At 44.9% G+C, this 26,578-nt stretch overlaps 1 protein-coding gene across 1 annotated transcript in view; it reads right to left on the minus strand.

Annotated features, from left to right (window-relative positions):
• B4GALNT3 (beta-1,4-N-acetyl-galactosaminyltransferase 3) overlaps positions 1 to 26,578 on the minus strand; it is a 501,487-nt gene that overhangs the window by 100,366 nt on the left and 374,543 nt on the right. Inside the window, exons 5-6 of the mRNA XM_069228126.1 lie at positions 21,378 to 21,468; positions 3,024 to 3,124 (exon numbers count right to left, since the gene is read on the minus strand). Coding sequence (XP_069084227.1) covers positions 3,024 to 3,124; positions 21,378 to 21,468 — 192 coding nt within the window. The remainder of the gene's footprint in view (positions 1 to 3,023; positions 3,125 to 21,377; positions 21,469 to 26,578) is intronic.

The following is a 26,578-nucleotide window of genomic DNA, read 5'->3' on the forward strand; positions in this document are numbered from 1 at the left end:
CCAAGCAACGATAGAGGGAGATATTATGAAACAGCAAACACGCGGCATATATCAATATATTGTAGTTCAGTTATGCGCATTTGCACTTTGAAGTCACGTGAAGATGACCTGTAGCCATTGACATTCAATTTTATATTCCACAGCTGTGCTTGTGTTGTGAAGACATAATAATATGCCTTTGAAAACAAATTATTTACTTTATTTTGTCCTGATGCCGGTGATAAGGCCCTCTTCACTGTACTTTGTTAATGGTGACCTAGTGTATTAAAATAACTCAGGAAGTTTTCTAACATGTACTTACCTGGTACATGCTCCTAAATAACACAACAGGCTTTGATATTTTGTGGTACCCAGGCTATAATGCCAACATAATGCTACAAGAACGCAGATTTGTTTTACTATTGTCTACATGAGAGGAACTAATTTTGAAAACTACCTAGGATTGGTCTTTTTCTTCCAATATTATTTATGACACTTTAAATAATAAAATAATTTATTGTGGACCTCTTTCTACAACCTCTTGAGCTTAGGATCCACAGGAGGTTCTGAACACCTGCCGGTAATTTTAAAGAAGCTTATTTCAACTTGTGGTAGAGGTTACATGAAACAGAAATGGGTAACTGATTGAAGATCTGTAAAACCCACTACTGTTGAACAGCAAGCATCAGAAGCTGGAGACTGTTCGTCCTAGAAGAGATGTGTGATCCTGCAGCGAAAGATGGCCTAGACGTCTGTATAACTTCTATGATTCAATAGCAGAAACATTCAGGGTAAAAGTGTACAAGTAACTCTTTCCTTCTGAGCACTGTGCACTTCTCTGGATCTCGAAAGACGAGGAGCTTTTGTAAGAAACCAAGAGCCAATGAGAGGAAGTGACATAGAAGCTCTTTCGGGGTTACATCTTTCGTCGTGGACTGGGAAGCAGTACCTTCCATAGTGTGTGTTGTCTTGAATACCAGAAACGCTAATACCATTGATGCTGTAGTAATCACCAAGATTACTATTATTTCCTATGTTTACACCAGTGTTGCTCAGGGAGCATTATGTTCTCAGTTTCTTCAGTGTTTATCTGTGGTATGTGCCATCTGACCACTCCCTTTCCCATTCCTTTCCCTTCAGAAGTTTTCACATTCATTGTCTGGAAAAGGCTGGGTACCTGGGCCCTACACAACTGTACACTGGAAGTAACTGAAAAGATGATCACCTAGTACTTTTGAGTAGGCCTAGAGGTGCCACACTAGTGTGGTCTTCTGTAGCGAAAATATATATGCTAAAAGCAACAGCTTTATATATATATATATATAGCCAGATATAGAGACCAACTGATCTCCCATTCAAGCGGTGCATGGTGAAGTCATCTGCGAAAGTCTCCCTTTCTTTTTCCCCTAGGACTGGATGCTATTGGTAGAAAGTTATTGTCAAGGGAACCATCCCACGGCTGAGAAAACAGCCAGCAAAGAGAATGAGACCGGGATCTTCTTTGAAAAGTAAAATCACTACAACAGTATTGCCTGTACATCATTTCCCTATCTAGAGGATGAAAGTTCCTTTGAACAAGAAAAATTGCTTTTTTTAGTGACTGATGTGAAGCTTTTTTTTTAGTTCATACAATCCATGAGTCTGATGACTTTCACAGTGCACTATATAGCACATTTGTGGCAATTGTGATAATAAATCTGAGCTTGAAAGGCTCCTCTTCAACATGTTGGCCTCTAAAGTCCATCAGTAAAGAAACACCGATACATCAGCAAGGACCTCAGTCTTCTTTGATTGCAGCTCTTCTGGACCTATCTCTGAGCCAGACGGTCACTGATAATGCTATCCACGCTCGAGCCAGGTGAATAGCATGGATGCAAACGCCCAGACCCAGGGCGTCACTGTCACACTGAAGTCAGATGATAACTAGAAAAAATGCACCAGTACCAATCTTTTCCTGGACAAGAAAGGAAGATGGTTCCTCGGCTATTAACGATAAATTCCATCACAGAAGACACAAACTATCATGGAATACAGGTTACCTAGACACGAAACTCAGGCTTTGTGTGGGTCAGCCACCTAGAAATACTTGTTGCTTCATAGTTAGAGATTGAAACTGTCATTACCAACATGCACACCAGAGATAAACAATGTAAAAAGGAGAAAACACAAAAAAACATGCTTTATGAGAGGTGAGATAGCACAAAAACTGCAACACTACCAAATAAGCACCAGCTAATCCCTGCAGCCTGCTTGCAAGTGGGTGGAGTGGATGATGACCATAGCTAAGGGGTAAGGCTCATGTCTGCAGAGAGACATTCATGGAGAAATGGCAGAAAAACATTAAAGTAATACCAATTTTATTTTTTAAGAAAACTATATCTGGCATCGTCTGCCAATACAGCCAATTTCGAATCAGCTGGGGAGGAGAATGAAGAGAGAGAAGAATCAAGAAGCATTGATGCTACAACTTGCATTGAGGCAAGCATCACATCAGCAAATACTTACAGAACAGGAGATAGGGACGTTCATGTGTTAGTGGTGAACTGAAGCATATATTATGGGAGGCTGCCCACTTTCTTTGCTTCACCGGGGTCATTTTGTCAACGGTGTATAGATACAATTGTGTCAATATTATCACCATGTAGATAGTGTGATCCTCTTCTCTGGGCACAGTGTCACTACTTCCACTTTTACAGCCATCAGACTGGATCATGACAACTCGAGCAAACCTGACTGCCAGATTGACCTATTGCAATGGTCTGTCCTCAGGGTGCTAAAGTACCATCTTAAAAGCCCTAGTGGCCCAGATTGTGGCAGATCTTCTGTGTGAAGCTGCCAGTGAAAGGTTGCACATTGCCCAATTCTGTATCACTGGCTTGTAGTGGTCTGTACTTTCTGTGACTGCCTTCAGAATTTGCACCTCCCTGAGCCAGGCCATGGAGACAGGTTTTATATTGTGTTAATAGACCACTTTGTAAACAGTGTAACATAAGTAAAACTTTGAAAAAAGATGGGAAAAATGGAGAAAAAGTTGTCAAACTTACTGGGCCAATGCTAGCCTGGCGCTGCAGGTTATGCACTGTCTCATCTGTGCTCAGCCAAAACTCTGCGTTGTCCTCAGCGGCAATGGCAAACTGGAACTCGCCTGAAAGAGACAAACCAAGTTACTAGGAGGTTGTCAGAGAAGACACAAAGGAGCAGAGTCAGCCTGACCATTACAAGATGCTGCAAGGGGCTTGGAGACCACTTCACTACAGAATCTGGGTGAGGTACACCATGTCTAGCAGAATCTGAAAATACTGAATATTTCACATGTTATCCTTAACCGAACAGACACCCCACATTCACCTAAAAAGGAATAAGGACTGCAACCACACCGTCTCCTTATTTGAATAGTGCTAAAGGTTTACTGCTTTAAACTCAGGGACACCAAGAGGCACACCGAGAGAGTGGAAGGTTGGGCTACTGTACATACAGTACCCCATCAGTGCCTTTGGGCCAGAAACTGGTGCTCAAGGTGCCTATAACGTTCGCCTTCCTTGAGCTCAAAGGTGTTATGTTAAACAAGTAATTGGATGTGACTTGCTAAAGAGAAGCACAAATACATCCCAGTGGGCCTATATTGATGTCACTGTCGGCTGGGCTCACAGCACGGGTGTCAGGTCACTTTACAGTGATGTGCGGGCCCACATTACCTACTCCATATGTTCTGCAAGGTCCCAGCATGCATGGTGGCGTGAGCTGCAGAAGGAGGGCAGACACCCTGATGACGTCAGGCAAAATTAAAGAAACCTAATGACACTTCATGATAATCACTGCAGAACTTATAAAACAAATCAATGTAATGCAGTCTTGAATGGTGAGAGAGGTGTGATAATACAGGTATGCAACATATGGGGGGAGGCAGGCTTCAGGGGCTTTGAATAGGACCAAAGGCTGACTAACCATCCAAAATAATGGAACTGGCTCAAACCAGACATCTCATGATTATAATATGATCTCCCGCCATTTGCTCACAGAAGTGGACATGGGCAGGAACTGTTGGTAACAACGTAACCAAACTGTTTTTATTAAACACATTTACAAAAACTTTTGTCCACAAACAGTTAATGCCGGCCTTGAGTGACCTCAGGCTGAAAGGAAAGGAGGGGGGTCTCCTCCATTGTTAAGAAAGAGAAGGGACAGACAGCTAAAGAAGAAACAAGCCTTCTCTCCAGAGTCCCTGCTTCCTGAAAGAATTGTAAATATTTGAGATTGGTTAATCAGCAAATTTAAAGGCTGCTTGGGAGCTAGCAAATGCTTTCATTGATACAATTATTTAAAGCAGTATATGACAAAGGGTTGTTGTTTTTGAGAGGTTCTGCAAGGGTGTGACTAGTTTTGCGTCCATTTAATAGAAACCTATCAAAGGGTTTGCTCTGGGTGCAGTCTAATTGCACATTACTAAAAATGTAACTTTTGAAAGCATTAGAAGCCCTTAAACGGAATCCCCTTGTACATTCCGGTGCAGTGTATCTTATACTGTGCACAGCTTGGTTTATACTGTGTATAATACATGTTTTTAAATCTGAGGCACTCTCTCATACTGCGTAGTATAATTTTTTTTAAATGACCTATATAGTGGCAGCACTGTCAGGGTCGGATTGGGATTATAATTAGGCCCGGACAGTCCCCAAAAAAGTGGCCCACATTCCTGGGCAGCTCCCTTTCATGAACTACTGTTTGCTTAGTCTCACTAGAAAGTGTTTTAGAGAAATGTGACGGGCGGGGGTCAGGTGAAGCCACAGATGCTGTTGCTCCAGTAACAGAGAGGTGGAGGCCAAAGGCCACAAAATCACCTCTCCGGGATCGCCTGGCAGGGGAGGGGTTAAGAAAAACACATTACTGCTTCTGGGACTGAGGTGAAAATGACCCAGTGGTCACAAAATCACCTGCCCGCCCCCTCTCTTCCAGGAAGGCTCTGCATACAGCCATGCCCTGAATGTAATGGCCCAGTGGGGATGGGGGCCAGAGAAAAGAGATTGCTTCTGGGCATGGCCGTCCCTCAGGGGGCCGAGGTGGGAATGGCCTGAGGACAATGGCAATACCTGGCCCCTAGCCATCTCAGCCTAACCCCTCCCACGCCCATCATATCCTGAAGAATGATGATCGTCTGGCAGGGGAGAAATAAAACAATTGGCATGCCGTTGGCCGGTTGACAGAGGCCCCAAAAAAACCCAGCCCATAGGTCGCCCATCGGCCAATGCCAGACTGCCCGCCTTACCAATCCGACCCTGCTGTCAGTCTCAGGCTAGGACATCATAGCACTATAAACACAAGTCACTGTTCCCCTGGTTACCAACCAAGATTAAGATCCATGATCCTCCAGTTACATGCACTGACGTCTGAGATCATATCAACCCACTGTGATTTCCTACCTGAAAATGCATTACCTACGGATTAGTTTAACTTACATTTATGTTTAATTTAAGGTGTTGGCACTATATTTCAGATGCAGTTACCTGTAGGTGAAAGGCCAACAAAATAATTACAGAATGTTTTGTTCTTTTTAGCTATGTGTCTGACCCCACTTACACTCAGCATTACCATTCCCATACATTTTTATACACTTTGATCACTGTTCAAGTTTCAATAGTTTTAATATGCACAGACAACAATCTAACAAGAGCTTTGATGATGTCTGAGCTGCACATATCAGAGAAATGGCGGCAAGGCAACGTTGGCAGTCCCATACCACTAGGAATCTCGGAATTAGTCAACCTCCTGCTTGGGGAGCTCAGCTCTGGGAGGTCACAGCCACGTGCTAATCCCCAAGGAAGACATCCGAGCAACCTGAAAACCGATGAATGTCGTGTGAATATGACAGCCATAGGCTGTGCCCTACTTCGCTCAGAGACTGCATCACTCTCTGGGGTGCATGAGTAATCTGGTCTTTCTTTTGAAAAACATCTGATGTGGGTTGACTCAGCATGAAAGATCACTGAGGAACAGCTGACCTGACTGATGCTGAGAAACAGCAAAGTGTGTAGGTGAGGGAGAAGGGGGCGTGCACTCACCCTTTTTTCAGTACAAGGACAATGCTGAAGCCAATGGTCCTGATTTCTGAAATATTCTATACTACGGCCAATCCGACGCGGTCGAAGTGCAGCAGAATTAATGGCCGCCTGGGATCCTCACAGTGGCTGTAATCTGGTTCCCTGATGACGCACAACCAACTCTGTTTCCCTGATGACGCACAACCAACAAGCATGTCTGATCATGCCTCACTGTGGGAGCCTTCCTGACCTGGGTTGGCAGATAGAGCTCTGTAAAGCCGTTCAGATAGATCAACAACTGCCAGCCTTGCTGGATCCTTGGCTACGAACTCCATCACCAGAGGAGGTAAACAGGATAAAGACCTAACTCTCGAGAGATAACAGGGCCAGGCATTACCTCCATGCAGTGCGACGCAGCACCATGAGTTCTACGCTTGCACACAACTGGAAGACCTAGCGCTGCAAAAAACATATACAAAGGACTTTACGGCTACATAATGGACACACGCCTTAGCGCGCCCCACAACCACATCACGCTGTTCATGGTGGATATTAGTATTTAACTGGAAGGAGCAGTAGTCTAGAAGGTATTTCAAAGGGGTCGGATTGATTACAATGCAGTGTCAGGCAGAAATTGGGTGGTACTAATTTCGCATATTTGCACATAATAAAACAAAGAAATAAGCAAAAACTATTTTGCCAATTTCTCAAATTTGGAAGATGACACTATTTTCGGAGTAAAACCTACCCCTATTATTCATTGTTTTGCAAGCATACAACGGTGCTTTGTCAATTCTTTGCTCAATTCAAGACTATCTGAAAGGAATACTGCATGGAGCAGTCTTAGAAGTTAGGAGTTTCTCACTATTAAAATGTGTGATTAAGAGAAAATAGCTCTCCATGTTCATCCAAATATCATTTAAGGGCCTGATTTAGATTTTGGCGAATGGGTTACTTTGTCACAAGAGTGACGGATAGCCTGTCCGCCAAAATATAAACCCCATTGTATCCTATGGAACTTATATTTCCATGGACGGATATCCATCACGTTTGTGACAGAGTAACCCATCCGCTGAATACTAAATCAGGCCCTAAGAGGCTCTTGCAAAGGAGCACTAAATAAAATTTTATAAAACCCCCCAACTATACTGAATTATACCCTAACCAATATGGCAGCCAGAAGGGGCTCTTGATTGCGGCTTGACAGTCTATTAAATGTCCTTAAATGTTGTACGTGGAAGAGGCAGTCCACCTGGCTATACGGGGTCGCAGGGATCATGTTAAAATATGCAACTCCTGGAGGGATCGCCTTCAGTGTAATGCACCATGACCTCTCTGATAAGGGATAGTATGCATTTCTTGTTTAACAATAGTTCATGTCGATCATAGATATTTATGTTACATTTCGGCTATTATCCTGTATGTGTCTGCTTTTGCTCTTGCACATAAATAAAAACTGGTTATTAAAAAATGGTATTCTTGAAAACCATTTTCATTTAGTGAGCACTAATCAGCATATTCATTAAGTGAGCAGGTATAACTTATAGGCGTCCAAGCACCTGCAGACCAGTGCTTAATTTGTAAATAAGAAGGTGCCGGTGCTCAAAGTCCTCCTTTTAAACACGCGGTTGCTGCAAACACAGAATACTGAGGCAGCGTAATCCTGAAGCCATCTCGGGCCTCTTCAATCCATTTAAAGCCACTCCCTGGCCCTTCAACTCACAGCTGCAGCATTCTGCTTTCTCTCATCGTGACGCTTTTTCGTTTTTCTCTTCCTCCGTCTTTCCCAAATGTGTCTTTTGCTCGCAGCAAATGCTTGAGGCAGAAGACTAAGCTCCGGCCCTAAAAAATAAGTGCCGGTGCTCAGCACCGGAAAGAACAAGCACAAATTTAGCACTGCTGCGGACATTCGAAACAAGACATGAAAACCATCGAATCACTTGTAAATAACATTTAGAAGTGATTTTCACCCACTACAAATCACGGACACAGGGCAATCGAGCTTAGAAATCACTTAACATTTTGAAAACCAAAAGGATTCTTGGTTGCTAAATATAAAGATTCCTGTTTGCAAGGAGTAAACAAAACGTGCGGAGTTTGCTTGAGGTAATCGTTATGAAGCAATGCTGATGCGAGTGAGAGATAAGAATCCTTTCTACTATTACGTGCTTCTTTCCAGCAGCCCGTAGCCGTGAATCAGAGCGGTTCCTAAGCTCTTTCACAAAACTGGCCACCTCTCAGAAGTTCCCCCAGCCAGGGCTGAGCGAGCGTCCTTGGACTCGCGCCTTCAGCTGACCTTGGCTGCTGCTAGGGCTTCCGTGAAGCCACGCCCCTCTCATGCAGCCCCCCGAGGGATGCCAGACTGCCAGCAGGCCCGTTAGGCACTGTACACAAACACACATGGCAGTGTTGTCAGGGGGGTGTGCGCTCTAAGGCCTCTCGCACCCCGCGGCCTCCCCTCTGGCCGTGGGCAAGTCATCCCCTTTGTACAGTGCACTTAAGTCAGTGCCATAAGGTGACTGTAGTAAATTGTGGTAATGTGCAGGGGAGCAGAGCGAAGGATGTTGTAGGAGGCTGGACTGGCTTGTAGTGGTACCAAGGGGTACTCACACCTTGCACCAGGCCCAGGTATCCCTTATTAGTGTATAGGGTGTCTAGCAGCTTAGGCTGATAGAAAAGGTAGCTTAGCAGAGCAGCTTAGGCTGAACTAGGAGACGAGTGAAGCTCCTACAGTACCACAAGTGTCATATGCACAATATCATAAGAAAACACAATACACAGATATACTAAAAATAAAGGTACTTTATTTTTATGACAATATGCCAAAGTATCTCAGTGAGTACCCTCAGTATGAGGATAGCAAATATACACAAGATATATGTACACAATACCAAAATATGCAGCAATAGCAATAGAAAACAGTGCAAACAATGTACAGTCACAATAGAATGCAATAGAGGCATATAGGGATAGGAGCAACACAAACCATATACTCTAGAAGTGGAATGCGAACCACGAATGGACCCTAAACCTATGTGACCTTGTAGAGGGTCGCTGGGACTGTAAGAAAACAGTGAGGGTTAGAAAAATAGCCCACCCCAAGACCCTGAAAAGTGGGTGCAAAGTGCACCTAAGTTCCCCAAAGAGCACAGAAGTCGTGATAGGGGAATTCTGCAGGAAAGACCAACACCAGCACTGCAACAACGATGGATTTCCAGACGAGAGAACCTGTGGAACAAGGGGACCAAGTCCAAAAGTCACGATCAAGTCGGGAGTGGGCAGATGCCCAGGAAATGCCAGCTGTGGGTGCAAAGAAGCTGCCACCGGATGGTAGAAGCTGTGGATTCTACAAGAACGACAAGGGCTAGAAACGTCCCCTTTGGAGGATGGATGTCCCACGTCGTGAAGAGTCGTGCAGAGGTGTTTTTGTGTAGAAAGACCGCAAACAAGCCTTGCTACCTGCAAGGGTCGCGGTTAGGGTTTTTAAATGCTGCTGTGGCCCAGGAGGGACCAGGATGTCGCCAATTGCGTGAGGAGACAGAGGGGGCGTCCAGCAAGACAAAGACCCCACTCAGAAGCAAGCAGCACCCGCAGAAGTGCCGGAACAGGCACTATGAAGTGGAGTGAAGCAGAGCTCACCCGAAGTTGCACAAGAGGGCCCCACGAAGCCGGAGGACAACTCAGGAGGTCGTGCAATGCAGGTTGGAGTGCCGGGGACCCAGGCTTGGCTGTGCACAAAGGAAATCCTGGAAGAGTGCACAGGAGCCGGAGTAGCTGCAAAACACGCGGTTCCCAGCAATGCAGTCTAGCGTGGGGAGGCAAGGACTTACCTCCACCAACCTTGGACTGAAGAGTCACTGGACTGTGGGAGTCACTTGGACAGAGTTGCTGAGTTCAAGGGACCTCGCTCGTCGTGCTGAGAGGAGACCCAGAGGACCGGTGATGCAGTTCTTTGGTGCCTGCGGTTGCAGGGGGAAGATTCCGTCGACCCACGGGAAATTTCTTCGGAGCTTCTAGTGCAGAGAGGAGGCAGACTACCCCCACAGCATGCACCACCAGGGAAACAGTCGAGAAGGCGGCAGGATCAGCGTTACAAGGTCGCAGTAGTCGTCTTTGCTACTTTGTTGCAGTTTTGCAGGCTTCCAGCGCGGTCAGCAGTCGATTCCTTGGCAGAAGGTGAAGAGAGAGATGCAGAGGAACTCTGATGAGCTCTTGCATTCGTTATCTAAAGAATTCCCCAAAGCAGAGACCCTAAATAGCCAGAAAAGGAGGTTTGGCTACTTAGGAGAGAGGATAGGCTACTAACACCTGAAGGAGCCTATCAGAAGGAGTCTCTGACGTCACCTGCTGGCACTGGCCACTCAGAGCAGTCCAGTGTGCCAGCAGCACCTCTGTTTCCAAGATGGCAGAGGTCTGGAGCACACTGGAGGAGCTCTGGGCACGTCCCAGGGGAGGTGCAGGTCAGGGGAGTGGTCACTCCCCTTTCCTTTGTCCAGTTTCGCGCCAGAGCAGGGCTGGGGGATCCCTGAACCGGTGTAGACTGGCTTATGCAGCCCATCAAAGCATTTCCAGAGGCTGGGGGAGGCTACTCCTCCCCAGCCCTGACACCTTTTTCCAAAGGGAGAGGGTGTAACAACCTCTCTCTGAGGAAGTCCTTTGTTCTGCCTTCCTGGGCCAAGCCTGGCTGGACCCCAGGAGGGCAGAAACCTGTCTGAGGGGTTGGCAGCAGCAGCAGCTGCAGTGAAACCCCGGGAAAGGTAGTTTGGCAGTACCCGGGTCTGAGCTAGAGACTCGGGGGATCATGGAATTGTCTCCCCAATGCCAGAATGGCATTGGGGTGACAATTCCATGATCTTAGACATGTTACATGGCCATGTTCGGAGTTACCATTGTGACGCTATACATATGTCGTGGCATATGTATAGTGCACGCGTGTAATGGTGTCCCCGCACTCACAAAGTCCGGGGAATTTGCCCTGAACAATGTGGGGGCACTTTGGCTAGTGCCAGGGTGCCCACACACTAAGTAACTTAGCACCCAACATTTACCAGGTAAAGGTTAGACATATAGGTGACTTATAAGTTACTTAAGTGCAGTGGTAAATGGCTGTGAAATAACGTGGACATTATTTCACTCAGGCTGCAATGGCAGGCCTGTGTAAGAATTGTCAGAGCTCCCTATGGGTGGCAAAAGAAATGCTGCAGCCCATAGGGATCTCCTGGAACCCCAATACCCTGGGTACCTCAGTACCATATACTAGGGAATTATAAGGGTGTTCCAGTATGCCAATGTAAATTGGTGAAATTGGTCACTAGCCTGTTAGTGACAATTTGGAAGCAAAAGAGAGAGCATAACCACTGAGGTTCTGATTAGCAGAGCCTCAGTGAGACAGTTAGGCATCACACAGGGAACACATACATATAGGTCACAACCTTATGAGCACTGGGGTCCTGGCTAGCAGGGTCCCAGTGACACATAACAAACATACTGAAAACATAGGGTTTTCACTATGAGCACTGGGCCCTGGCTAGCAGGATCCCAGTGAGACAGTGAAAACACCCTGACATACACTCACAAACAGGCCAAAAGTGGGGGTAACAAGGCTAGAAAGAGGCTACTTTCTCACACAACCCCCCCCAAACGAAGGACGATAAGGCTAACCTTGGCCAGTTGAGACTTTATTGTCTAAGTGGTGATAAGTAGAGAGTAGCTCTGCAATAGACTGGTTACTCCCTTTATCATCCACTATATGGTTACTTCCCTGTGGGGATGTAAACCACCCTGTTTGACGTTTTTTAGCTAAGCAACAATGTGAAAGTATGTTTTCAGAGTTTCTATCAGTAGGTTTTAGTTTAGAGCAGTGGGAATTGTCCACTGAACCTATTTGTAGTGATGAAAATGCCAGACAGGGATGCTGTCTCAGTAAAGCCATAGCTGGGCAAACATTTTGTCCATATGGCTGGAAGAGAGAACAGGGATGCTGTTTCTCTTGAGTTGGAGCAGGGCAGGGATGCTGTCCTATGAGCTCCACACTAGGGCAGGGATGCTGTCCTAAGTGTTGTGAGGCAGTGCAGAGTTTCTGCACTAAATTTCTCTGGGAGGGTTGGAGGGATGCTCCATGTTAACTACAATGGTGCTCTTTTTCTCACCAATGTTAGTTATCCCACAGAGAGGTCCTTCCACCTCAGGGAGTACAGCATTGCCAGCTGATGATTCCCTTGGAACAGGTGCCACCCCAGGAGAGGTTTCTCCCACCACAGGAATGGTATCCTGAATGGCAGGGTGGTTAGGGGATACAATGATACCCTTTTTACCTGCTGTTGGAGAGGGATCCTGAGTTTTCAGGCCTTCTCTCCTTTGCTTTTTAATTTCAGTAGAAATGAGAGGGAACTATTCCTCAGGGATACCCAGCATGGCTGCATGGGTATAAAACTCTACATCAGCCCAACCTGAGGCTTCTAGGTCATTACCTAAGAGACAGTCTACAGGTAAGCTAGGTGACACTACCACCTGCTTAGGGCCAGTAACTCCACCCCAACTAAGCTGAACTATAGCTAAGGGAAGAAACTTAGTGGACTTATGGACATCAATAATCTTATACTGTTGTCCAATGATGTGTTGTTCAGGAGCCACAAGGTTTTCAGTCACCAAAGTGATACTGGCACCTGTGTCCCTGTAGGCCTGAGCCTCCACACCATTTATTGAAACTGTCTGCCTGTACTTATCCATTGTAAGGGGACAAGCAGTCAGTGTGGCAAGGCCAATGCCACTAGGTGTGACAGAAACTGTCTTGGGACTGACTACCCCAGTTTCTATGATGGAGCCATAAGTGAACCCAACTACACCTTTAACTTGACTGTTGCCAGCAGTCCCACCACTAGTACCACTACTGCTAGGGGCACTAGAGCTTGATGTATTAGTGGTGGTAGGCTCAGGGGGTTTACCTGGACAGGACTTATCCCCTGGCCTATGGCCTCTGTTTTTACACACAAAGCACCAAGGGCCGTATTTATACTTTTTTTAGCGCCGCATTTGCGCCGCTTTTTGACGCAAAACGGCGCAAACCTACAAAATACAATGGTATTTTGCAAGTTTGCGCCGTTTTTGCGTCAAAAAACGACGCAAATGCGGCGCAAAACAAGTATAAATATGGGCCCAAGGCTTTTTAATGTGTGCAGGTTGTGAAGAAGAGGAAGAATTTGTTTTATCCCCACCCCCAGAAGAGTGTTTAAGATTTGAAGAAGGATCTTTGGTTTTACCCTTATCCCCATGCTTATCTTGAGATTTCTCACCATCTTTCTTCTTGCCATCCTTGTCACCACCTGTATGAACTTTTCTGTTCACCCTTGTTCTGACCCATTTGTCTGCCTTCTTTCCCAATTCTTGGGGAGAGGTCAGATCAGAGTCCACCAGGTACTGGTGCAACAAATCAGACACACAATTATTAAGAATATGCTCTCTCAGGATTAAGTTATACAGGCTTTCATAGTTAGAAACTTTACTGCCATGTAACCACCCCTCCAAGGCCTTCACTGAATGGTCAACAAAGTCTACCCAGTCTTGTGAAGACTCCTTTTTGGTTTCTCTGAACTTCATCCTGTACTGTTCAGTGGTTAAGCCATAACCATCTAGGAGTGCATTCTTAAGAACTGTAACATTATTGGCATCACTTTCCTTCACAGTAAGGAGCCTATCCCTACCCTTTCCACTGAAAGATAGCCATAGGATAGCAGCCCACTGCCTTTGAGGGACCTCCTGAACAACACAGGCCCTCTCAAGTGCAGCAAACCACTTGTTAATGTCATCCCCCTCCTTGTAAGGGGGAACTATCTTGTGCAGATTCCTAGAATCATGCTCTTTTACAGGATGACTATTTGGAATACTGCTGCTGCCACCATGGGGTCCTAACCCCAACCTCTGTCTTTCTCTTTCTAAATCAAAGGACTGCCTATCTAAATCCAGCTGTTGCTTCTTGAGCTTCAGCCTGGATTCTTCCACTCTCAATCTATTGAGCTCCCTTTCTAACACTATGTCATCAGGGTGGGTGGGTGGGGCATGCCTTGACACAGAAGTATGGTGAGAATGAACAGAGGGAGACCTGGCCCTAACAGATGGCACTCTAACAACCTGGCTAACAGAAGTAATACTCCTACTGTGATGAGAACTCACATTAGTACCAGCATTGCTAGGTGGCCTGCTAATGGGCAGGTTGGGAAAGTTTCCTTCTAAATCTTTTGCTAGGGATGCCCCAGGATCAGATTGGGAACCAGCAGCTAATCTCTCAACAGAAGTGCCACTTAAGGTCTTATCTTGTTCAATGAGCATATTAACCAACAGTTCTCTAGAGGGATTCTTCCCTACCCCTAAACCTCTATCAACACAGAGACTCCTTGCTTCCTTCCAGCTAAGGTGGTCATATGCAGTTTTGGACACATCCAGAGTTTGATCTGTACCAGACATAATAGAAATGGTTTAAGGGACAGAAAAAAGTGAGAACAAACAAAATTCCAGAACTTTTTAAAGGACAGAAAAAAAACTTTAAAAACTTTTTAAGAACTTTTTGACAGTTTAGAGGTACTTTTCAGCACTTAGCAAAGAAGTGAGAGAAGAAAAGCAAAACTTTTTGGTTAGGTGTACATACACTGAACTTGTTTTGTATATTTTTCTCTTATGAAAAGTACAATATGACAAAGTGGTAAGTAGTTGCAAAGTACTTATCCCACCGCTGCACAACCAATGTAGGAGGCTGGGCTGGCTTGTAGTGGGTACCAAGGGGTACTTACACCTTGCACCAGGCCCAAGTATCCCTTATTAGTGTAGAGGGGTGTCTAGCAGCTTAGGCTGATAGAAAAGGTAGCTTAGCAGAGCAGCTTAGGCTGAACTAGGAGACGAGTGAAGCTCCTACAGTACCACTAGTGTCATATGCACAATATCATAAGAAAACACAATACACAGATATACTAAAAATAAAGGTACTTTATTTTTATGACAATATGCCAAAGTATCTCAGTGAGTACCCTCAGTATGAGGATAGCAAATATACACAAGATATATGTACACAATACCAAAATATGCAGTAATAGCAATAGAAAACAGTGCTAACAATGTATAGTCACAATAGAATGCAATAGAGACACATAGGGATAGGGGCAACACAAACCATATACTCTAGAAGTGGAATGCGAACCACAAATGGACCCCAAACCTATGTGACCTTGTAGAGGGTCGCTGGGACTGTAAGAAAACAGTGAGGGTTAGAAAAATAGCCCACCCCAAGACCCTGAAAAGTGGGTGCAAAGTGCACCTAAGTTCCCCAAAGAGCACAGAAGTCGTGATAGGGGAATTCTGCAGGAAAGACCAACACCAGCACTGCAACAACAATGGATTTCCAGACGAGAGTACCTGTGGAACAAGGGGACCAAGTCCAAAAGTCACGATCAAGTCGGGAGTGGGCAGATGCCCAGGAAATGCCAGCTGTGGGTGCAAAGAAGCTGCCACCGGATGGCAGAAGCTGTGGATTCTGCAAGAACGACAAGGGCTAGAAACTTCCCCTTTGGAGGATGGATGTCCCACGTCGTGAAGAGTCGTGCAGAGGTGTTTTCGTGCAGAAAGACCGCAAACAAGCCTTGCTACCTGCAAGGGTCGCGGTTAGGGTTTTTGGATGCTGCTGTGGCTCAGGAGGGACCAGGATGTCGCCAATTGCGTGAGGAGACAGAGGGGGCGTCCAGCAAGACAAAGAGCCCACTCAGAAGCAAGCAGCACCCGCAGAAGTGCTGGAACAGGCACTACGAAGTGGAGTGAACCGGAGCTCACCCGAAGTTGCACAAGAGGGTCCCACGAAGCCAGAGGACAACTCAGGAGGTCGTGCAATGCAGGTTGGAGTGCCGGGGACCCAGGCTTGGCTGTGCACAAAGGAAATCCTGGAAGAGTGCACAGGAGCCGGAGTAGCTGCAAAACACGTGGTTCCCAGCAATGCAGTCTAGCGTGGGGAGGCAAGGACTTACCTCCACCAACCTTGGACTGAAGAGTCACTGGACTGTGGGAGTCACTTGGACAGAGTTGCTGAGTTCAAGGGACCTCGCTCGTCGTGCTGAGAGGAGACCCAGAGGACCGGTGATGCAGTTCTTTGGTGCCTGCGGTTGCAGGGGGAAGATTCCGTCGACCCACGGGAGATTTCTTCGGAGCTTCTAGTGCAGAGAGGAGGCAGCATGCACCACCAGGAAAACAGTTGAGAAGGCGTCAGGATCAGCGTTACAAGGTCGCAGTAGTCGTCTTTGCTACTTTGTTGCAGTTTTGCAGGCTTCCAGCGCGGTCAGCAGTCGATTCCTTGGCAGAAGGTGAAGAGAGAGATGCAGAGGAACTCTGATGAGCTCTTGCATTCGTTATCTAAAGAATTCCCCAAAGCAGAGACCCTAAATAGCCAGAAAAGGAGGTTTGGCTACTTAGGAGAGAGGATAGGCTACTAACATCTGAAGGAGCCTATCAGAAGGAGTCTCTGATGTCACCTGCTGGCACTGGCCACTCAGAGCAGTCCAGTGTGCCAGCAGCACCTCTGTTTCCAAGATGGCAGAGGTCTGGAGCACAATGGAGGAGCTCGGGGCACCTCCTAGGGGAGGTGCAGGTCAGGGAAGTGGTCACTCCCCTTTCCTTTGTCCAGTTTCACGCCAGAGCAGGGCTGGGGGATCCCTGAACCGGTGTAGACTGGCTTATGCAGAGATGGGCACCATCTGTGCCCATCAAAGCATTTCCAGAGGCTGGGGGAGGCTACTCCTCCCCAACCCTGACTCCTTTTTCCAAAGGGAGAGGGTGTAACACCCTCTCTCTGAGGAAGTCCTTTGTTCTGCCTTCCTGGACCAAGCCTGGCTGGACCCCAGGAGGGCAGAAACCTGTCTGAGGGGTTGGCAGCAGCAGCAGCTGCAGTGAAACCCCGGGAAAGGTAGTTTGGCAGTACCCGGGTCTGAGCTAGAGACTCGGGGGATCATGGAATTGTCGCCCCAATGCCAGAATGGCATTGGGGCGACAATTCCATGATCTTAGACATGTTACATGGCCATGTTCGGAGTTACCATTGTTACGCTATACATATGTCGTGACATATGTATAGTGCACGCGTGTAATGGTGTCCCCGCACTCACAAAGTCCGGGGAATTTGTCCTGAACAATTTGGGGGCACTTTGGCTAGTGCCAGGGTGCCCACACACTAAGTAACTTAGCACCCAACCTTTACCAGGTAAAGGTTAGACATATAGGTGACTTATAAGTTACTTAAGTGCAGTGGTAAATGGCTGTGAAATAACGTGGACATTATTTCACTCAGGCTGCAATGGCAGGCCTGTGTAAGAATTGTCAGAGCTCCCTATGGGTGGCAAAAGAAATGCTGCAGCCCATAGGGATCTCCTGAAACCCCAATACCCTGGGTACCTCAGTACCATATACTAGGGAATTATAAGGGTGTCCCAGTATGCCAATGTGAATTGGTGAAATTGGTCAGTAGCCTGTTAGTGACAATTTGGAAAGTAATGAGAGAGCATAACCACTGAGGTTCTGGTTAGCAGAGCCTCAGTGAGACAGTTAGGCATCACACAGGGAACGCATACATATAGGTCACAAACTTATGAGCACAGGGGTCCTGGCTAGCAGGGTCCCAGTGACACATAACAAACATACTGAAAACATAGGGTTTTCACTATGAGCACTGGGCCCTGGCTAGCAGGATCCCAGTGAGACAGTGAAAACACCCTGACATACACTCACAAACAAGCCAAAAGTGGGGGTAACAAGGCTAGAAAGAGGCTACTTTCTCACAGATGTCCAAAGGAATATTCAAGATTCAAAGTCCGGCATAGCAAGGCTTGGTGGAGGAGGGTGCTGGGAATCTGGCACACAATGGGTGGTGAAATAGGAAAGGAAGTCAAGTGCAGCTAAGACAAATATACGTATAAATAACACAGCTGGGTCATTAATAGGAGTCACAAAGGAAGTTACTGTTGTGCAGAAATGTTATTTCATCTGATGTGTATTTGTAAGCGCACTATCACCCACAAGGGTGTCTTGGCGCTGCGCAGGTGTGTATGGTAGGTTGGCTAGCTGAAAAGCCAGGTCTTCAGCTTCTTGCGGAGTTCAAGAAGAGAGGAGGAGGTTCTGCTGTGGAGCGGGAGGTCATTCCACGATTTAGGAGCGATTCAAGAGAATCTTTATTATTAGATTTAATAGAGGACTCATCTTATGATACTGGCTTTAAGTGTGGCGAGAAGACCATCTTATAACCAATTAACACACTTCATGTGGGTTTGGCTGAAAAAGATAAATATTGCAATGGTGGTTAAAGCTGTGACAGGCAAAACTGAGAACTTTCTGGCAGTGAGAAACTTGGAGCAGAAGCAAGAAAAAACAAGAATTGGAACAACCATTCAGCAGGTTCTCAATTGCCTAGCAAGGACGTTCTGCACCATGAAGTACTTGTACTGTAAGCGTTCAAAATGGCCTCCACTGCAAGTCTTGTGAGAGTGATGAGACTTGCTATCCTTGGCTTCATTCTTGTGCATCACATAGTGCGTCCATAGAATACACAAAGGATCTTTTCAGTTCTATGCAGTTTGCAAGCCTCTTCTGCCGCGGAAGTAACGGCAATTGAGACGTTCTGAGATTCATGCCTCAAAACAGGACAAGTGTAAGTAAGGATGGGCCAAAATTCACTACAACAAGTTATGATGCTAGATACAATGGAGAATACGTTTTACTACATGTCAAACAGCAGTTTTACAATGGGGAGGAAGAATGCAGGCAAGCTACTGGCATGCAAACTAAGGGCTATGATAACCTTGGTAAGCGTGTCAGCAATTAAAACTGTATGGAACGCATTACCAATATGATTTATGCATAACAGATGCCTTATGGGAATTCTCTAAATTCTGAGGTTGGAAATTCTAACCTCAGAATTTACAGAATTAGCTTGTGGGTCGCCAGATGCCTAAACTCATGGATAACCATATGCAAGATTTAGAGAATCCCATACAAAATCACTAGCATCTATAGGCTTAAAAGAAACAAACCCTAAGGGATGGACAGCTTCACATCTCTCTTTATAAGACATTCTGTGGTACTAGGCTCCCTTGCTTGCCGCCTCTTCAACTCTTTTTCAGACTCAGTAGGCAGTTTAGCCACGGCATTGCAGGGTGTGATATCTGTCATCCTTAAGCCTGGAAAGGACTGAATCCTATGCAGCTCTGAACGACCAATATCTTAATATCAAATTAAAGCTCTTTGATAGTATGCTGTCATGCAGTCTGGGGAGATTCCCCCCTCCACCACCCACTAGGCTGGTGGAACCAGACCAATAGAGATTACCTTGTTACTACACCGGGCAACTAGAACTACAGTCTTGGCACATGAGGCCCTCTCCTAATGTGGAAATAACCTGCTGTCAAAATAACCAAATTTCGTAAAGTTCTTGTCACCCTTGCCGGTTCTTGCTTCACCTCCTCATAAACTCCAGCTTATGACAGATAAAGTTGTCTGGGCTAGGGAAAAAGCAACGGCAAGCTAGACATCTCATGCATTTGACACCCACAAATGGACGCTTTGAACTATCGCCTGGCACCACAACTTCAATATTTAGGTGAACGGCTAAGGGCTGAATGCGCAGTGGTGCAGGAATGCATGGTTCCCAAACAAGAACAGAGCATGGGGCTTTTACTTGCCTTTGGTGTCCAGATCTACAATGGCGACTTGGGACATGGGTACAGAAAAACCTGGGTTCACTATATTCCCATTTCCGCATACTCATATAATAGGGAGGCCAAAGTTTACCCCAATTGAGGATGGTGGATCATTTGCAAGGTAGCAGGTAAAGAGATCCACAAGGATAGGGGAGATATTCGATGTAGAGTGCATCAAATCATTTAGTTTAAAGCAACATTTTAATCGGCCCAATTCTGTGTGACTATGTTCAGGTCTGACAATGGGTGTGACATTCCACAGTTTGATCACTAGCCAGTTGTCCTTTGCCAAAAGTTGAACGTTAGCTGCATATGAAGGGAACTGATGGAAGAATCATTTTGGAAACCTATATATTTCTGCTGAACATTATGCCAGCTCAGAAGGCCACAGGGCACAAAAGAGTTGAGACTGAACTTAGTAGTATGCCCTCTAGTGCCGACTGGAGAAAAGTATTTGTGCAGACCCCAAACATGGCACAGTATGCCACTGTGAGGGGAGCTCTAAGTGTCCACATACTGGTATCACACTACTCTAAAGCTTGGCGAATGAGAGAACCCCACGCCTGAGAGGTGTTGGGTCAGTTGTTTCCTGAGGAGAAGCATCATGAGTCATGTAGCTAATTTCCATAAGTCATGGAACAAAATTTGAATGAAACTTGTTAGACTAGGTAGCATGGACATTTTGATAGCGGTAGAGGGGAGTTTTTGTTGCTTTCTCTTGAAACCTGGTTGGTTGTGTTATGGTCTCTTTACCTGCCTATGGTAGTGATGACTGTATGTGTAATTTCCTTCAAAATAAAAATAAATTTAAACCATAAATGGAGCAGAATCCAGATATAGATGGACTAGGGGTTTCTCCTCTGGTAGGAGAGGGAGAGATGGGGAGGAAGAAAAGTTAGTCTGAATTGTAGTTCAATTCTTTTTCTTGTTACTATATCGCTCCGCTCCCTCTTCCGGGCGCTTTGGAGACTCATGTTTTGTTAGGCAGATTTGTACATGCAAGAACTTTTAGTTTTTATAAATGTGTCTCCTAATTGGGTACTGTGGTAAAAACAAATGTTTCGATTATACGTAGATTTCGCGTTCGTTGTCGAAATTTCTAGTTGTTCAAAGTGATAAACAGAATTAAACATCATCCGAAAGGCAGAAGCATCAAACACTCCTCTATCTGGTTGAAAAATTCAACGCTGAAGGCCAAAGCAGCACACAGAGCCATGATAGTGCCTGGTGGGAATACAGTAAGGAGGTAAGCCTTCTTAATTCACACAACAACGCTATTGAGAAATATCAAACCAAACACCAGACTGACTTCTTCACTTCATCCACTCAGAAATGATCAGTAACATCAATAATTCTCATACTCCTCGAGCCCTTGGGGATAACCCCAAGTCATTCTCCTGCTTCTGCCAGGTGCCAAAATCCACTCCTTCTCAGCCAGATTGGCACGAGGTCCCAGTACATATGTGCAAGCAGGGGTGTTGTTGAAAGGGAAGGGTGCTTTATGTGGGCACAAAAAGGGAAAACGCTACAGAAGAAACATTGTGACAAAAGTGAACTGTGTGATGAAGGAGAAAGTCCATGGGAGAAGAATGAGATCGGAGGGCATGACCTAGGAAGAAGATAATCATCAAAGAACTTGGCTCACCATCCATGAAGGGGTGCAGGTAGCCAAAAATTCGTAGACCATAGTTTGTCCATTTTGGGGACACTGACAGTTTCTTCAGTGTTGTTCGTGTCTGAAATAAAAGAAGATGTACGAATAATAAAATAAATGCAGTTCATGAACTACATACAATATCTTAGCTACCACTTGTCAACAGCCTGACACGTTCTACACATACAGCAGTAAAACTACCTCTGAGTAAGGATTTCATAACACTGTGTGCTGTGTTACTTATAGTTGTGGTGGCTTCTACAGGGTGGAAGTTACCACCCCTTACCTATAATCCAGCAGTCATGAGTGGTCCATGACACATGGAACCACATCTAGGCATGCTGCATGAACATTGTTGTTCTAATCTCCATTTCAACTGGCTTTAAATGGTGATCTAGAATCAGAAAATCCTCAAACACAGGGCAAACACTGCCCAAATTATAGGCTTTTGGAGGCTTTATTTTGAAAAATAGTTGCTGGGGTCACCACTAGGTCTGGATAGGACCTCTTAGTAGTCATTACCCATCCTCAGAAAGTGAGCATCGAGGGCACCCGGGGGGCAGACCAGACTGCTCCCTGGGTGGAAAAATGTCTACCACCAGTCTAGAGTACCTCCAGGCAGCAACACCCTTTGTGTGCCCAACCAGAGGAGAGGGGAACTTTGCTCCATAATCGCTGGCATTTCTGCAGTAAATTTTATGTCATCAGGGCCAAAAATGTATAGCAGTGCTTTGTTACGAACATGCGAACTGAGAACCTTTGTCAATCATAATTTTCAGCTAACCTATTTGGGACATCGGTCTTCAGAAGATGGACAGCACTACAGCTCCAGGGAGTTACTTCACCACTACACTTCCTCATCATTGATGGTCAAGTGGCCTTCCGGAAAGCACTAAACCCATCATCTTCCTCTCTGTACCAACTCAATCACACAATAACAATACACATTAACAGTACACATTATCCACATTAACATTACACATTATCCATCCACTGCCATCTTAGGGGCCAAGGACGCACAGGCAACTCTAGCAGCCATGGGTTCAATGACATTGAAGAACTAGATACAAAGCTAGCCAGGAAAAGGCAGCATGCAGCTCATTAAACTAAGCACCCACTTTCAGAACTTAGCAAAATATGCATTATATGATTAAACAATTACAAATCAGTGTATATACTTCACCCCTTTGGGACAAAGAACAATGAAAAACATCAGCTTCTCCTGCATGTGCAACAATCTCACTGCAACGTCAGCAGTTCCAGCGATTTCAGGTAACAGCCTGATTAGTTGATATATGCTATAATAATGCAACTGCTTAGTGGCCCAGAGGCACTAATACCGCAAGACAATATCCACAGCAGCATAGACGAGGACGCAGATTAGGCCTCGCCACAGAAGTGGCCATAGCTCAGGTGGTCAGTGGGAGAAAACCACTCAAGATAAGGGCTTATTGGTCAAAAGCTTGACTAATGGGATCTGCACATCTGAATATTTGTATTTGGCTATATGTAGGTGAACCCTCTACAAACATCTCATAATTATGACATATCTATTGTTGTTTGGAGTACTTAAGGTAGATAGTGAATGGGGCAATTAGTTTCACATTTATCCATTTTATTTGAGAGTAGATGTGACTGGTGACACTAATTCTTCATCCACAGGATTTCCTTGTCATCAATATTTGGGATGGAAATGGGATTTTGAGATGTAAAGGGATGTTACTCTTGTTATTAAAAAAAAATTGGAGCTCTTGAAAAAGCACCTATATTATGTGAATGTTGAAGATGGAAAAAGAAGGAAACTGGTCACCGTAGTCTTTCAACTCAGAAGTGATGTGGTAGGACTGGGAGCTGCAAGGAGGAGCACTCCCCATGTAACATCATTCTTCAAAGGTCTTCACTAGTACCAACGGATTATGCTGACCATCAGAGAACTTCAGAGGTTCCTACTGCCATCCAGAGTCCCATTCAACATTTGCTGAACCATCAACAAGGCCGTCAAGCCTGTACCTCATGACCAATATTACTATCAGGTGTGGTGACCACATTGAATGCAGAAACAGGATTGCCGTATTCATGACCATAACACTCAGTAATAATAAAAGTTGCCAAGCATTCTGCAACTATTCTCTTAACATCAGGAGAGCCACCCAGGTCCAGATCCACCAGACTCCATCCCTTCTTCACAGTGCAAGGACATTAAAACATTTCTCTTCAATAAACACTGTGTCATAGGTATACAATCCAAAAGCAGGCCTACTCCTGAACAGTTCCCACTCTCCCTGCACCTACAACTTTGCCACTCTCCTCATGGCCCTACTCTAAACCCCAAAATTTGATGTAGTGTCTGCGCTTTTCCTTACTTTACCTCCCTCTGCACTCTCAAATATACAGCTACCATTGTTTACAGTGCTTCACTGCATTCCTTTAATACAGAGGAGGAATGTGTCAGACTCATTTTTCCACTGAATGGATCATGGGACTTTGATGCTCTGTATCGGCCACCTTTTAATCTGAGGAGGTTAAGATGCCACTCGCGAGGGGAATTTCCAAAGATGATCGTAGCACAATTTATTGAGTGGCACACTACATACAGGGAGGGTGCGAGCAACTGAAAAGCAACCACTGTGTCACAAGGATCTTCAAGGTATACTCTTGAAATACCAGAGTTGAAAGATGGCCGCCACATTCTACTTCCCATCTTTTGTCGTTGGGATGTGATTATCTCTATTTAGGCACCATCTTGGTTTGGAAGCGATACACCAGACATTCTCCATTCCAGCCGCCATCTTATAAGTATAGGAGGTTACTTACATCTGCATTTGGTATTAAATACATGACAATATTCAAGATATGAATATTTTGTAAGTCTAATGTAAAAAACCATGAAGTTACCAAAGGCATTTATCCATCTACCTTAATTGGTCCCCGTGACAAATCATCTCCTAGTCTGACCACAAGTAATGAATACCATTTCAATGTTCCTGACAGTACCTCTCTGGGGACAGTCCTTGTGCAAAATGTGTTTGGTTGGGAATCGTGAATTTTTTTTACTAGTTTAGGTGCATTAATGTGTGTAGTTGGTTTCGAAGATTTTTTGTCAAATCCCTTCTAGTCTATTAGTTACTGTAGTTTACCTTGATTAACCTGAGAATCCAAAGTCCTCTTAACTTAGATTTGTGATCTGAAGCTACAATAGAAAGCGGAGTCTGCACCATATGAGCATTTTACTGTATCAATTTTAATAGAGTAACATGAAAGAGTGGTTTTATCTTTACAGTATGTGATAAGGCCAGTTTTACAGCTGTGTCATTTATTACGTTGGTGATGGAAAATGGATCAGTAAATCAGAGTTGAAATTTTCATTTTCCATGCAAATGCTTAATACAAAATCAGACAATCTCCAGGCTGATAAGTTGGGCCTTACAATGTTTATCTGCGCATTTTTGCACAGTTCACTGGCTTTCAATAATGCAGTCTTATTCTACTCATGTAGACCAGAAATAAAAACACAAAATGTTCCTCCACATATAGCACAAATGTTATAACTCGATCCGCATCTAAGAGAAATCGAGGAAGAATACTGATGACTGAAATAAGGATTAGATTCAATGAATAATGAACTGATTTATTATGAGAACATTTTGCCAAACATAGATTTTGTACCCTAGGTGTTAATTGTTGCAGATGGCATCATAGATAGACTATGAGATCTTGATTTACTTGTTCAGTTTACCCATCAGATTGTGTATGGTATGCAGAAGAGAGTTGGATTTCCGATCCTACAGTCTTGCAAAATGCCCCTCAAAATCATGAGATAAACTATGATCCTTAATCTGAAATCATTTTTTTTTTAAAACAAATTGTATTGGTTTGTTTACAAAACAGCAAGTCACAATTACAGGCCAAGTAGCCTAGCCCACAAATCATGTATACCCAATATATCAGGGACACATCGTACAATACAGTAGGTAGCACCACAAGAATAAGACAATCATGGACCTTGGGAACTACACAACTGAGAGATTAGCAGAGAAAATAGCAACAAAACAAAGTGAGTGTTATGAATGTAGCAAAAAAGTAGGGCATATATTAGCTATGCGGACTCGCCAGAAGGCAACTTCAGGTATAATCATGCAAGTACAAAATAAGGCTGGGCTGATAGTAACAAGACCTAATTCTATTAGAGAAGCCTTCCAGGAATACTATACAGAATTATATGGCACAGTCAACATGGAACAGGAGCGTACTACTAGTTACTGGCTGAGGCGGACTAGGTGTAGCCAGATTACAGCGGACGATCAAAAAATATTGGAACAGGAGGTGAAAGTCAAAGAAACGTTGGACGCACTTGAGGCACTCCCAAGTGGGAAAGCGGTGGGGCCAGATGGTATTCCTTTAGAGCTATACAAACATTCTAAGAAGGTGCTGGTATCAGTTCTGTTGGAATTGATGATTCACGTACAGACGGGGGGTAATCCTACTCCATCTTGGGGCTCCGCGAATATTGTGGTATTTTTAAAGAAAGGGAGGAACCCGCATAGCTTAAGCTCATATCGCCCTATTACCTGGATGAATAGTGATGCAAAAATGTATTCCAAAATATTAGCGACCCGACTGTCTGGATGCATACGCAAGTTGGCTAGTTGTAACCAGCATGGTTCTCTTCCTGGCAGGGATACAACTGATCATATAAGGAATGTTATAGCATTATTTGATGCTACACATGTGACAGCAGAACCCATGGCTATGATTTTATTGGATGCAGAGAAAGCATTCGAGAGAGTTAATTGGAAGTATCTCTGGGACATATTAACGGCATATGGCTTAGGGGAAAGGTTCACTATAGCCATCAAAGCATTATATAAGGAACCAAGTGCTAGCATATGGATCGGGGGAGAATGCTCCCACTCCTTTAGGATTAGACGGGGTACCCGGCAGGGATGTCCATGCTCACCATTACTATTTGTGCTGTACTTAGATCCTTTCCTACGAGTCTTGGAAAAGAGTACGAATGTCCAGCCAGTCATTCGTCATCCATGGTCAACAAAAATTTTGGCTTATGCAGATGATGTGGCAGTTATAACCGCAAACCCTGATCTTGCCATAAGAGAAATCGAGGATGTGGCAGAAAGTTTTGGGGTAGTCTCTGGCTATCTCCTTAATAGAGATTAGACACAAATAGTTATGAA

This window comes from Pleurodeles waltl, chromosome 4_1 (genome assembly GCF_031143425.1).
Source record: "Pleurodeles waltl isolate 20211129_DDA chromosome 4_1, aPleWal1.hap1.20221129, whole genome shotgun sequence".
Classification (NCBI taxonomy): Eukaryota; Metazoa; Chordata; class Amphibia; order Caudata; family Salamandridae; genus Pleurodeles; species Pleurodeles waltl.